General features: G+C 34.3%; 2 protein-coding genes and 1 long non-coding RNA gene across 3 annotated transcripts; 2 read left to right on the top strand and 1 right to left on the bottom strand.

Moving 5' to 3' along the window:
- Nucleotides 1-1,270: 1,270 nt before the first annotated feature.
- Nucleotides 1,271-3,225, top strand: LOC137814832 (probable pectinesterase/pectinesterase inhibitor 13). Its single transcript, XM_068617751.1, has one exon. It carries the CDS (start codon nt 1,379-1,381, stop codon nt 3,095-3,097), a length of 1,719 nt encoding a protein of 572 aa, XP_068473852.1. The 5' UTR covers nt 1,271-1,378; the 3' UTR covers nt 3,098-3,225.
- Nucleotides 3,226-4,737: 1,512 nt separating this feature from the next.
- On the top strand, nt 4,738-9,217 carry LOC137814834 (peptide chain release factor 1, mitochondrial). Its single transcript, XM_068617753.1, has 11 exons — nt 4,738-4,965; nt 5,161-5,261; nt 5,553-5,651; nt 6,260-6,443; nt 6,572-6,620; nt 6,709-6,787; nt 6,988-7,062; nt 7,148-7,225; nt 7,949-8,107; nt 8,634-8,729; nt 8,814-9,217. Exons 1-11 carry the CDS (start codon nt 4,833-4,835, stop codon nt 9,003-9,005), a joined length of 1,245 nt encoding a protein of 414 aa, XP_068473854.1. The 5' UTR covers nt 4,738-4,832; the 3' UTR covers nt 9,006-9,217.
- Nucleotides 9,218-12,309: 3,092 nt separating this feature from the next.
- On the bottom strand, nt 12,310-13,416 carry LOC137814836 (uncharacterized). Its single transcript, XR_011081686.1, has 2 exons — nt 13,338-13,416; nt 12,310-12,866 (listed from the first exon to the last, which is right to left on the bottom strand). It is a non-coding gene; the product is annotated as an uncharacterized lncRNA (long non-coding RNA).
- Nucleotides 13,417-13,905: the final 489 nt, after the last annotated feature.

The raw sequence follows: 13,905 nt of genomic DNA on the forward strand, positions 1-13,905 counted from the left end.
TGATTTAGAGATCAATGCTTATTGTTTTTAATTTAAAAAGTTAAATTTTGTGTATTATTTAAAAAATAATAAATAATTTTTACATTAAGTAAAAGATAACGTATTCAGTGCTCTTTTAATCAGTATAAAAAATATTTTTAGCCAATTTTTTTCACTTTTTTTATCATTAATCATATAAGAGAAAAATCCTAAATTCAAATTGATTATTTCACTAAAAAAATTATTAAATACAAAAAATATTTAGAAAAAAAATAATAATTAATTATTATATGAATTAAATTAAATACTATTTTAAAGAAAAAAAATATTGATAAATAAAATATTTTCTATTATTAATAAAATTTATAAATTAGTTTTTAAAATGGTATTTAATTAGTTACTAAGATTTTAAAAATTAACTTTAAAATCTAAATTAATTTGTAATAGTTAATTATATACCAATTAAAATATAATTTATAAATTTTATTAATATTTAAAACTACTTTAGTACCAATAACTTTTTTGCAGTCTCTAAAATATTATTTAATTTAGTCATAACAACAATTTTTTTTAAAAATTGGTTTCTAATTAATTATATTCTTGTAATGTTTAGTTATCACAATAATTAAAAAAAAGAGTAGTAATTACACTGTAATAATATAATAATATGAATTAATGTTAGATGAGTTAAAGAAATTGTAATCTAGTTATATGTTTAAATAGGATTTTCAAAATATAATTGCTTGACTAAAAATAAATTCATTCTTTCAACATCCTTGCTAAATTATACAATCAATGCAAATAGAAAGAAATCCCTTAATCTGACCAATTGTGTTTAATTTTATTATTATTAAATCTAATAAAATTATTATTATTATTATAGCAATAATAATTGAAATACAAATGTAATAAACTAAAATGTGTATGATTAAATTATTAGTAATATTAATAATAGTTATAATACCTATTGAATTTGATGGATTAACTAATAGTTGGAATGAGACTGAAAATCCAAGGATTTTCCTAGAGAATAGCAGGAATTGAGTTTGAAGAAATGGTCTCGATTAAGTGCTACTTATAAATAGTAATTACTAAAATTAAAAGAAAATGGTTAGATTTGTTGTAAAAGCTTCCGTAAATAAAGTAGTTAATGTACGCACATATCTCTAACAGGTTGACAAGGCAACAACAATTACGGATGACCAAGTATAGAGTTTTTTTAGATTGAATGGAGGAGAAAGGTGAAAGTAGCACTATATAAACCCACCCCTACCACATCATTCTTCACCAGCATCTCAACAATAGCCTCCCCAACATTCCAAGGGGAGGAGTAATAAGCCTATAATTTTCTTTTCCACCATTATCTTGGAGAAAAGAGGATCCAAGGCATAAAATAAAGATGTCTGGAAAAGTAATTATCTCTGCTGTTTCTCTCATCCTCGTGGTAGGTGTTGCACTCGGTGTTGTCATTGCCGTTAATAGAAAAGGTGAGGAAAACGGCATCCAAACTCATCAAAAATCCGTTGAGATTATATGTCAAAACACCGATGACCAAAAACTCTGCCATGACACTCTTAGCTCCGTCAAGGGTCTTGACACCGCTGACCCCAAGGCTTACATCGCCACGGCGGTGAAAGCCACCATGGACAGCGTGATCAAAGCGCTCAACATGAGTGACAAGCTCACAACCGAGCACGGAAGCAATGCCAACGGCACTAAGATGGCCCTTGATGATTGCAAGGACTTGTTGCAATCCGCCATCCAGAGTCTTCAACTCAGCACTGACATGGTGCAAAATAACAACGTCCAAGCCGTGCATGACCAAACCGCTGATTTCAAGAACTGGCTTAGCGCAGTTATCTCATACCAGCAGGCGTGCATGGAGGGTTTCGATGATGGCAACGAGGGTGAGAAGAAGATCAAGGAGCAGTTGCATACAGGGAGCTTAGACCAGGTGCAGAAACTCACCGGCATCACTCTTGATATCGTGAGTAGTTTGTCACACATCCTCGAGAAGTTTGGTTTGAAGTTAAACCTTAAACCGGCCTCCCGCCGTCTTCTTAGCAAGGATGGGTATCCCTCTTGGTTCTCTGCCTCGGACCGCAAGCTCTTGGCTCAGCTTGAACGTAAAGGATGGAGATCAAACATTACACCCAATGTGGTTGTTGCCCAGGACGGTTCTGGTCAGTTCAAAACCATTGCCGAAGGACTTGCTTCTTACCCTAGCAACTTCCAGGGTAGATATAACATCTATGTTAAGGCTGGTGTCTATGATGAATACATCACTGTTCCCAAGAGCGCCGTCAATGTTCTCCTCTACGGTGATGGCCCTGAAAAGACCATTGTCACAGGTCACAAGAACTTCCGTGATGGTGTCAAGACAATGCAAACTGCCACTTTTGCCAACACTGCTCAAGGCTTCATTGCTAAGGCCATGACCTTTGAGAACACTGCCGGACCTGATGGACACCAAGCCGTGGCTTTCAGGAACCAGGGAGATATGTCAGCAGTGATTGGTTGCCACATTTTGGGTTACCAAGATACCTTGTACGTCCAAACCAACAGGCAATTCTACCGCAACTGCGTTATCTCCGGAACCATTGACTTCATCTTCGGCACCTCACCCACTGTCATCCAGCACTCCGTCATCATCGCCAGGAAGCCCCTTGACAACCAGTTCAACACTGTTACAGCCGATGGTACATCCGCAAAGAACATGGACACAGGAATCGTTCTCCAGGACTGCGAGATTATACCCGAAGCCGAGCTCTTCCCAGTGAGGTTCCAATTCAAGTCATACTTGGGCAGGCCATGGAAGCAATACTCAAGGACGGTGGTGATGGAATCTAACATCGGTGACTTCCTTCACCCCGAAGGATGGTGCCCTTGGATAGGCGAAAACTTCGAAGACACTTTGTACTATGCTGAGTACAACAACGCTGGACCTGGTGCCGCCGTGAATGGAAGGATCAAGTGGAAGGGTTACCGTGGTCTTATTTCTCGCGAAGAAGCTGCCCAGTTCACCGCTGGTCAGTTCCTCCAGGCTGGACCTGGCTCTGGAACCGACTGGTTGAAGGCTCTTCGTGTTCCTCATGTCCTTGACTTCGCCAAAGCTTAAAACCCAACACATGTTCCATTCCTTCAGTTTTATTACTGAGAGTGTGTGATGATGAGGCATAGACAATTATTATTCTTTGTAATATCTTTGATATTAAAATATAAAAAAAAAACATAAAAATTCTTCCACTTTCTTTTGGCTTCCGATTATTTTTATGTTATAATTAAAAAATCGATTCTCATACACTTAATTTGCTTAATTCCTTTCAACCAACAGTACCAAATAATAATAATTAGTTTTAAGAAAAAATACAAATAAATCAAACTTGTTATCCAATGTTGCTGATTTACTAAAAGAAGGAATTGATGGCTTTAAGTCATTAATGACGGAATGTTCCAACGATAAAATCACTCTTATTATGGCTAGAGAATATGATGCTGACGAAAGGGGTTGCATTTTGGAGATGAGAATAGGTAAATCATCATGGCTGTAAATAAATATTTATTGTTATTGTTACTTTCACTTCTTGCATCAATTTTTTTTTTATCTTGTGAGTTATTTCACTTCCTATATCTCAAAAATATAATATGCTCCTATCTTTACAAAAGGAAAAATCTCCAAAATCTAAGAATAGTTTTTATTCCATTGTGACTACATGCAACATTCCTGCAAGGTTTCAAGGACGCTCTGATCCACATAACCCACAAGGTTCCAAGAAATGCCAACACACAGTATTCATGGAGATAGTTGGAGCCATTCTGATGTCCATCAATTTTCACTAGAGAAGATTTCCTGTTCCTAGATCCACAGTAGTCTTTCTTCCCTTCAAAATGGGTAATTCTTGCAAGCACACACAAATGAAACAAGTGTGAATTGTGGCTGCCATGTTCACTTACATGGCAGTGTTTCAGTGTTTTCATTAGGGAGGAATGTACTGATATTTTTCCAGAGCTAGGTAACTAATGCGGTTCAGTTCAGTAAAGTAAGTTATTGCCATTAAAGTGAGTTTCAATTTTTTTTCCGTAAATAAATTTCAAAGTTCAGTTTAAAGAAAGTACCATATGATTAGGGTTCAGGGATATGCGCATCAGGAAATTACTAATACTAATATATCAACTTCAACACTCTTCTAAAATAGCGTCTACATGTCGGATATATATATCAGACACCAATACTCAGAAAGACATTCATACTACACGTATTGGTGAAGTGTCAAATTTAAAAAATATTTGTTAAATTTCTGACAATTCTAATAAGATTCTAACATAATTTTAAAAAGGAAACAACACATTCTAAAAACTCAATCTTATTGTATGAATTTTTAGTATGATTATAAAAATAAGAAACAAATTCTTTTGAACTAACCATGAAAAATATCTTTCTCCTAAAAAAAATACTGAAACATACTTGTGCACATAAATCTTTATTGTCAATTTATATAATTTATAATTATATAATATATAAATATGTGTCCCTGTATCCTACATTTTAGAAATTATACGTATCTCCATGTCTGTGTCGTATCACTGTTAGCTTCTATACTTATAAATACTAATGCGTTTCCAATGGGCTTTTAAAAACTTCAGGTGTGCGTGAAGAAAGTAGGAAGGTGTAAGAAGTAAGGTAAAGAGGGTGGCCCAATGGGCTTACGTAGCGGGTCGACACGAACTGTCAAATTTGCAGTTCTCCCTTTCACCTCAATGTCCCTACTGAAACGTGAAAGCAAAGCAGAGAAGAGAACTTGCCTGCGGAAACTATTCATTTCGCCTCATCCACACAGAGAAAGGTATTAACGATGAGATTTCGTGGGAGCTTTATATTTCGCCGTTTTCTTTCTCAGTTTCGAAAGCAATTCGATTCAAAGTCCGAATTCCCAGTTCCCAATTTCCGGAGTCGAGCTCCGTTCTTCCTTCGTTCTTATTCTTCCGGTAATTCTTTGTTCAATCTATTTACGCATTCAGGTTTTTGGGTTTATTTTAATTTCATGTAAAATGCTTATATTCATTCATCAATAATGGATTGTTCAGAGCAAGCGATGCTTCGTAGTTATAATTGGTTTGAAGTTATTAGAAACAGCGATAGGTCGTTGTGTTTAGTGTGTGTGTAACTATTGTTGTTAACAGAAGTGCAAGCTCCACTGTCCCCTCAGCTCTTGAACATAATGGAACAAAGACTCTCCGCAGTTGAGCACAGGACTGCATATCTAAACAAACTTCTAAATCAGGTAATGCAGTTGCGATTTTCTTTTTTTCAAAAACTCTCTTTCGACGTTTTCAGTGAGTAAAAGTGAGAATTTGATGGTTTTATGGCAGAGAAAAACCAGTGGAAGGATTTAATTATATAACAGTTAAAAAATTAAAGGATATTAAATTTGAGCAAAAAATTGTGAAGGGGTCATAGTCATCCTTCAGCCGTAATACAACCAAGATACAATTAAGCATAAGTTAATTTTTATAATTGGATTGTGTTTTAGTTCATTATCTTATGTTTAATTTCTGCTTCTCATTGAAGACAGCCAGAAGCATCGCCATCAGAATACGCGAGAACTAACAAGGAGCTTCGGAAGCTAAGTGGTTCTGTGGACCTTATTAATGAATTGAGGACCATACAGAAGGTAATGAGGTCATGCAACTTTACATTACCAAACAGCAACTTACCTGAATGTCAAGTGGTGTTACAGGACCGTTACTTTTTAAGAATAACAAAGATGTAGAGAACAACAATATGTCTTGTAATCAGTGTATGATTTTCTAAAATGGTTTGGTTACACAGATTATCTTTCTTTGGAACGGGACTTCTTTTTCCTTAAGAAAACATTAAATTATGTAGTTAAGCTGAGTTAAAACTGAAAGTATTTTGTGTCTTAATTTTAAGCTGGAGTTTAACCTTAATTTGAAGAGGGAATTTTTACTGTCGAAATCTGTGTGTTATGACTTCATTCTTATAGCCAGATATTTAGTTAATCATACGCGCTTAGCAAACATAAAGTTGATGGTGTATAATGGTATCAATTGTTCCATTAAGTTGTCCCCACCTAGCGGGAAAAGAAGCACATAGGATTTTTTTACTAAAATAAGTGAAAACTACTTATTTTTAAAAAAGTAGATTAGTCAAATACATAAAAATCTACTTATTTTATTAAATAAGCAATTCTTTTTAAAAACAAAAATAAGCACAAACAAACCAACCCATTATCTAATGTTACTGATTTACTGTATTAAGGAAATTGATGGCTTGAAGTCACTAATCGAGGAATGTTCTGAGGATAAAGACATGCTTAATATGGCTACAGAGGAAATGGCTCAGGCCATAGAAGAAGAAAGAAGACTGCAAAATTTGCTGCTGAAGTCATTACTTCCTAAGGACGATGCTAATGAAAGGGATTGCATTTTGGAGGTACGAGCAGGTAAAATATCATGGCTGAAAATAGATATCTATTATTATTGGTTATGAAACTATCTTGTTCTTCACTTTATTATGGTATTGGTATGCTTTTAACTCTGCTTTCTTTTTTGTTATACCATTTTTGTCCAGGTACTGGTGGGGAGGAGGCTTCCCTGTTTGCAATGGATATCTTTAGAATGTAAGGTTTCATTTTTTTAACTGGAATTTTGATAGATTTAGGAACTGTAGTTGGTTTTCTAAATGCGATCTTGTTTGACATAATATAGGTATGAGAAGTACGCTCTCAAGAAAGGCTGGAAATTTGAAGTAGTAGATATAGCTCAATCTGATCTGAAAGGGTACAAGGTACATATTTCTTATATTATTGTAGTCAATAAATATGAAGAGGTTTTTGGTGCTTTCCCCCTATTGTTTTTGGATTATTGATTGTGGCATACACCATACATTGCAACTTTCTGTTTGTTTTGTACTGTGTGCCACAAGTTCCTGCTAGTAGAATTGAATATCATCCTGCAATTGATGTAGTTTGGACTATTCTTTCGCAGGAGGCTAGTGCAGCAATTGCAGGAGTTGGTGTTTATGGGAAACTAAAATTTGAGAGTGGAATCCATCGTGTCCAGGTTTTAGTTACCACCTCTCAGATATAATCTATATGACTATAATTACATCTACTTTTGTCAACCACTTACATTCTACTTTTTACAGCGAGTTCCTGTGACAGAAAAGTTGGGAAGAATTCATACCAGTGCTGTTTCTGTTGCAATTCTTCCTCAGGCTGATGAGGTAATTAGCAATTTCTTCCTTTGAATCAATGGCCTGTGATAAGAAACTTTAAATGCTTGTTGATTTTAAGAATATGAAAAAGTATATTCAACTGTTGGTTACTCTAAAATAATTATGAAGAAAAAGACTTCACATATGATTTATGTCTCTATTTTCGTCCTTTGGTTCTGTTAGGTTGATGAATGGAATTACAAAGGCTTGGTTAAGACCTTAGGAGAACCATACTGTCATAGTTGAAGACTTAAGGCCTTATGAAACCCATACACCTAATGTGAGGGTCAACTCCTATATCTTACATTTGAATCCTAACCTAACATTTGCCACGCTCCTCAGCCCAAAGCTAGCTCTTTAACAAGTCCCAAACAAATGCTACAATACCATACACCACTTGTTTGCAACCAAGATCAAGGTGGAATGTTTTGATACCAATTGATAGAATTCTGGTATCTTTATTGAAAATACAAGGATGAACTTCCTTATTTACAAAATAGAACACTCACTCATTCTTCAAGGGAGTGCACCTCCCGAGCCAAAAGGCTCTAATTCCTTACAAATGACAAGATGTGCCTCCCTCTGAACCCTTGTATTTATTGACATGCCTTTGTTTCCCTAATTATCTTGGCCCCAGGCTAACTAATTATTCGGCTATGGGTTATCTAACTGACTTGTTCCTACTTTGCTCGTTCTGGTGACTCATAGTTATTATGCTTGTGCCATATGCAGGTGGACGTTCAATTGAAGAATGAAGACTTAAGAATCGACACCTATAGATCTGGTGGTTCAGGTGGTCAGCATGCAAATACAACCAACAGTGCTGTTAGAGTAACCCACATTCCAACAGGGATTATGATTACTATACAAGATGAGCGGTCTCAACATATGGTAAGTGGTTCAAAATATTTGGCATGATTCACATTTAATATTTTTTTATTGGCAATGTGCATTTTTTTTGGTACACAGTCTCTTTTTTTTAATTTATAGAGTGCCTCAATTAACTCCAAAATTCTGTGAGCTGGAGTTTATAATACTGCTTCAATTCCTCTTGATTGACATGCAATTTAACTCACCCTGAATAACTTTTTCCTATACTTGAAGAGATTAATTATTGAGGCAATATGTTTTGGTGTGTGTAACGACTTAATTTCTTAATTAGTTATGCTTTTCCTATGACATGCTAATGTATGTGGATAGGTAGCTTTGTCAACTAGTTGAAAAGGCAGAAAAAATCATTATGCAAGTAATAAAAAATTCTTGTTTCTGTAATTAGAATATTTTTTGTAAGGGCGGGCCTTTCTTACTCTTTTGACGAGGCAGACTTGGTTATTTATGGTCTGCAATAAATTCACTGTTTTTGTTTCTCTGTTCGTTGTTCTTACACTCTATATCGGCCATTTTCATTTCCGATTAGAACAAGGCCAAAGCTCTCAAGGTACTCTGTGCAAAACTATATGAAATGGAAAGGCTAAGACTTCATAGAAGTCGATCAAAGCTTCGATCAGAGCAGGTAGAAGAGTTATCATAATAAAATTGTTCAATTTCCATACCCTTTTGCATTCTGGAATGACTTGGCGTTTGTCAAACTGTTCAGATTGGTAGTGGGGATAGATCTGAACGCATCAGAACGTACAATTTCCCTCAGGGCCGGGTAACTGATCATAGAGTTGGTATCACTTATCACTCGGTAGATGATGTGATGCAAGGTGAAAATCTTGATGTCTTCATTGATGCCCTTCTACTACAGGAAGAAATGGATGCAATAGCAACTTTTAGTTCGTCTTAGTAAAACAAGCGGATTCAAGTTTTCTTGATTATTAATATCTTATTAGTGTAATTTGCTTCTGAAAAAAATGAACTTTCATATTTTGCGTATGATGCAAGGCAGAGGAATAAGTCGAGATAATATATATCACTTACATGAGAGAGGCTTGAGAGATGGTGAAACATGAAATGTTAAAAGACCTATATTTTTTGTTTTTGCATTGGTTGACCTGAGTGAGGTTTCTCGTTTTTTAAATTATTTAATTCCTAACATAAGAGTAGGGTTAGTGTGGCCAATCTGCATAATTTCATCTCCTTGGAATGGCTATTTTAACTATTGGAGTTGCTTCATTCTTAGGCAGTTAGACCATGCTCGGTGGACAAGAATATAGGGGGTGACAATTCAGGCTAGCCTGTTCCGAGTTTGACCTTCAAAATGTAGGTTGGGTTGGTCCGTCTTGCGTAAGGAGTACGAGCTCATTTCATTCATCCTCGATTCATGGCTTGCCGGTCAACCTATATAAGAAAAATATTTTTTTTTCAAAAATTAAAATTTTATTTAATTATAAAAAAAACTTATTCCTACTACTAATTCAAATCAAAATATAAATTCAATTATAATGGTGGTTAGAAGTTTTGATTAAAAATAATTAAAATTTTGCTTTGCATCTATTTTTCGTATATATGTATGTAAATGTATAAGAATATTTTATCAAAGTTTTGTTACAAAAATATTTTAATAAAGATGATTAATTTTTTAACTAATTGAAACTTTTTCTTTATATTATATTTTTATTAAATTTTTTTTGAATATAAGACTTTACTTAAAATTAAATTTTTGTCCCCCATTCATATACCACTTAGACAATCTTATCAAAGAATTCCAATTTTTGACTGATTTTTTTTTCTAAATTCATAAAAAAAATTAATAGCAAAGATGATAAAAAAATCCAATCTGACAAACTTTTGACAAAGAATAATAATGATAAAAAAAAATCTTTATGATAAAAGAGAGTATGATTGACACTGATGTGGATTAATGTTAACTGAGAAATATAAATATTCCAGTGCTTTCAACGACAAAATATAATCGACTTTGTTTAAACGTTTTTGAGTCACTATGCCTTAACCTTCACCATTCTGATTAAAGTTGAGATACTAACTAAACTAATGAGATAAATATAAAAAGAATATACAGAAATATAAGGGAAGATAGTATGAAAATTTCAAAATTTTATGTTGAAAGAAATATGCCAAATTAAGTTATTCTCGTACGTTTTAATTTCTTTTAAAATTTCTCATCTAAATAACATATTTTACGATAAAATACTTCAATTTTTTTTTTATAAAAACCAAATTATTCTCAAAATTATTTTACTCTAGCCACATAGATATACTTATCGAGAATGAAAAGGTTAAAGCTACTAAATTTACGTTTGAAGGGTTATTTCCCATTACAACTTTTCCATAAAAAGACTTGATAGTTACAAACAGTAAATTCCAATATAATTTTATTATTGAAAATTGAATGTATCAAATTTGACTTTGTAGTCCTGGCCATGGCATGAATTGTCCTTGAGTTTTCATTTCAATGTTCCAGATCTCAGTCTTGGTAGACATAATATAGCACTTGAAAGTGACCCAGTTATACATGGCGAGTCAAATAGTGTCGAATCTTTAAGAAGGACAAAACATTATTGAATCTTAATTCCTTTTCTTGCAAGGCAGAGAGGATTGAATTTTGAAGGAAAAAAATAAAATAAAAATGATTGATAGATAGCTTGCCATTATTCCTGTTTGTTAATCTTCCAAGTTGCACTTACAAAATAAAAAAAAAATATATATAAAAAGTATTATAACGCATGTAGGTTTCAAAGTGTGATATGGTGTAGCTGAAGATGACATGAATTGCTAGATTTGGACCTCTATAAACAAATAGAGATCCCAACTTGGGCAAGAAATGGATAACGAGGTGCTTTATTTAATACATTGTTTATATTATGCTTCCTGTTTGGGTGCCATAGGATCCACTTTTCATTATCACACGTTCTATCATAACTGCCCAAAACGTAGATCTAACTTATAAGAGGGACAATATTAGTATAATGCAAACACTTTTTTTTTTTTCTTTTGGGTAAAGAAAGAAATATCCTTGTAAAATGACTGTGAACATCAATAAATGCGAGATTGTTTTGTATGTTTCAATTAAAACTTTTGTAAGAAATGTTTTTTTTTTAATATTCAATTTAAAGAAGATTACTTCTAGTAAAAAATACCTCTAGTTTATGTAAAAATAAAGAAAAAAGACCCATTTAAATACTCCAAAGAAAACTATTTGGCACGTCATTGCAAACATCTAACTCCCCAGACATCATAAGGGGTGTCAGATTTTGTCTGAGAACACATACCATGAAATCATCTAATGTGAAAGAATTACTAGGAAATCCTCAATTTCCTCAGAGTGCCCTGAAGGGATCCAGAGTGAGTGAGATGGAAGATTTTGCTAACAGCTTGTGTGGTTGGAGTTGGGAGGAGAACAAGTTGTTTGAGCTAGCTTTGGCAGTGGTAGATGAGCAACACCCTGAACGGTGGGAAGTGGTTGCAGCCATGGTTGGAGGACAAAAAAGTGCAGGAGATGTTCAAGAACATTATGTGATCCTTCTCAAGGATTTACTAGTTATAGAATCTGGAAAACTGGACCATAAACTTGGGGAAGTTATGCCTGTTGTCCTAGTTGAGTGTAAGGAGTCCATATGCTTGTCCCACAACGATACAAGCATGTAACTCCCTTTTATTTGGTTGAACACGATATTCTTTTAGAATGGAAGCAACCAATATCTGTTATGAAATTGTTTGGTCTCATGTTTCTGTTTATCAAGCTGTTTGATTTGATATGTTGATTCCAGCTTGGTCATTCAATTGGAAATAATATGATGTAAGGTTGCAGAACGCATCAGTGGATCAACTTGGCTAATGGTAATTCATTTATGTTTCTCTTGTTCTTTTTCTGTTTGATTCTACCTCTTGATCTTTCTGAGGGTCGTACTTGATTTTGTGTTCAAATCTCTAGAGTCTAGCTACTCAGATTTCGTTTTGTAGCTTCTGTTTTTGGTTCTTCATTGTATCTATGGGGCAATCAGGTTGATTCTGGATGATGTTTTTTCCCATTTCATTGTCTGATTCAATTAGTTCATGTCTCTTGCTGTTGTTGGATATTCTCTCTCTAGATTGTTGAATTAGGCCAAAACACACGTTCTGCTAGAGAATCGTATCCATTTTAAGCTGCAATCACATTGGCTACTTGGAAGTGATAAATAACTCAAACATGGATAAATATAAGGTTACTATTTCTAAATTTTGAAACATTTTAAAATTCATATCATGAACAATATACAGTACTACAGCACAAAGGTCTAAAAGAAAAGCCTGACATGATTTCAGTGTCCATCTTTATACACAGAAATTTATGTTCATTGGAATCCAGAATGTGGCATCACTTGAATCTTTCCTTCAAAATTGGCAGATAAGCTGTCCTACAATTGGTCCCAAAATGTAATCACCCGGGAGGGCAGCTTGTGTTGCAAGTGCTATCAATTATCAATTATTCATTGGGACTAAAAATCGAATTGCTGTGCATGGATTAGTCCTCTCTTGACCAAGGAGTTGTCTCGTGACTTTCACTTGTAACTTTTTGATGTAGTGATAAACGCTTGATCTAATATCAATTTGATTCAAGATCACAAGTTCCGTATAATTGTTCAGGAAAAGATTGTTGCAAGTTACATAATCGAGTCACGATCGAAGAGTTTGATTTTTACTAATAAATACTTGATCCAAGAGGATGGTTGGTTGAGAATTCTTTCTTCCCCCACTTGTCAGAAACCTAAAGATCTTGCCAATGAGTTAACACAGTGGAAGCAATTATTAACCTTAAAAAAAACAGACATAAAAACAATCACAACCAGACAACTGTGAATGTATGGAACTTGACAATTGTGCATGAGATACCACATTAGCAGTAATAGGAGTGGATCCAAAAGAGCTGATGCAAAGTTTAAAAAACATTGCATCAATCAGAGCATTCTCCAGCTATAGAGCCAATCAGATTGCTTAGTAGATCACACACATGATTAAAACCCTTTTTAATAGTAAATACATAAATAAAAGAAGAGGGAACAAGAAAGAGAGAGAGCCAGGGAAGAGGCAGTGCATGAGCGTAGCCACAACAGATATCTCTCTCCTCTCATTCTCACTTCACCATTTCTGTCAATAGCTACATTCTTGCTCTGCCTTTTCCCAGCCTTTGTCCTGTCTCTTCTCTTTGACCCCTCAAACTTTGGATAGACTAACTTACCTCTATCCTCATCAACATCATTGACCACCCTCTAAAAACTGGATTTGCATATTACTTTTGCATACATTTCATACAACCCATCTCTATATATAATACTGGTAATTATAATTATAAAAAGTGTACCAGAGAGAGAGAGGAATGAATGGTTTGTAGTACAAGCATGTACTAACAAATTTCAGTCCAACGTTGGCCTGTACTACTTCATGATATTGGTAGTACACTAATGCTAATTCCATTTCAAAGTGAAAAAGAAACTTCAAGGAGACCTACCTTTCACCATGTGTTATCACCACCACTGTGCTTTTCTTCTGCTGGGGAGATGCTAAGTTACCATTCTAAATTATCTACTGTCAAGGTAAATTTTTCTGTACAGTATCAATCCATCAGCTAATGTGACAATTTGCAATTTTTAAATTGTCAATGTAATGACAACTCATCGAATATAATGACAATCGATCTACTCATCTGATGGTGAAAGCAAGTGTTCCTTTTTTAGTAAAAGTACAACTAGCAGAGTCCAAATGTTACTGAACAATTTCACCAAACATAACTACCGAACATGAACATG

This window comes from Phaseolus vulgaris, chromosome 1 (assembly GCF_000499845.2).
Source record: "Phaseolus vulgaris cultivar G19833 chromosome 1, P. vulgaris v2.0, whole genome shotgun sequence".
Taxonomy (NCBI): Eukaryota; Viridiplantae; Streptophyta; class Magnoliopsida; order Fabales; family Fabaceae; genus Phaseolus; species Phaseolus vulgaris.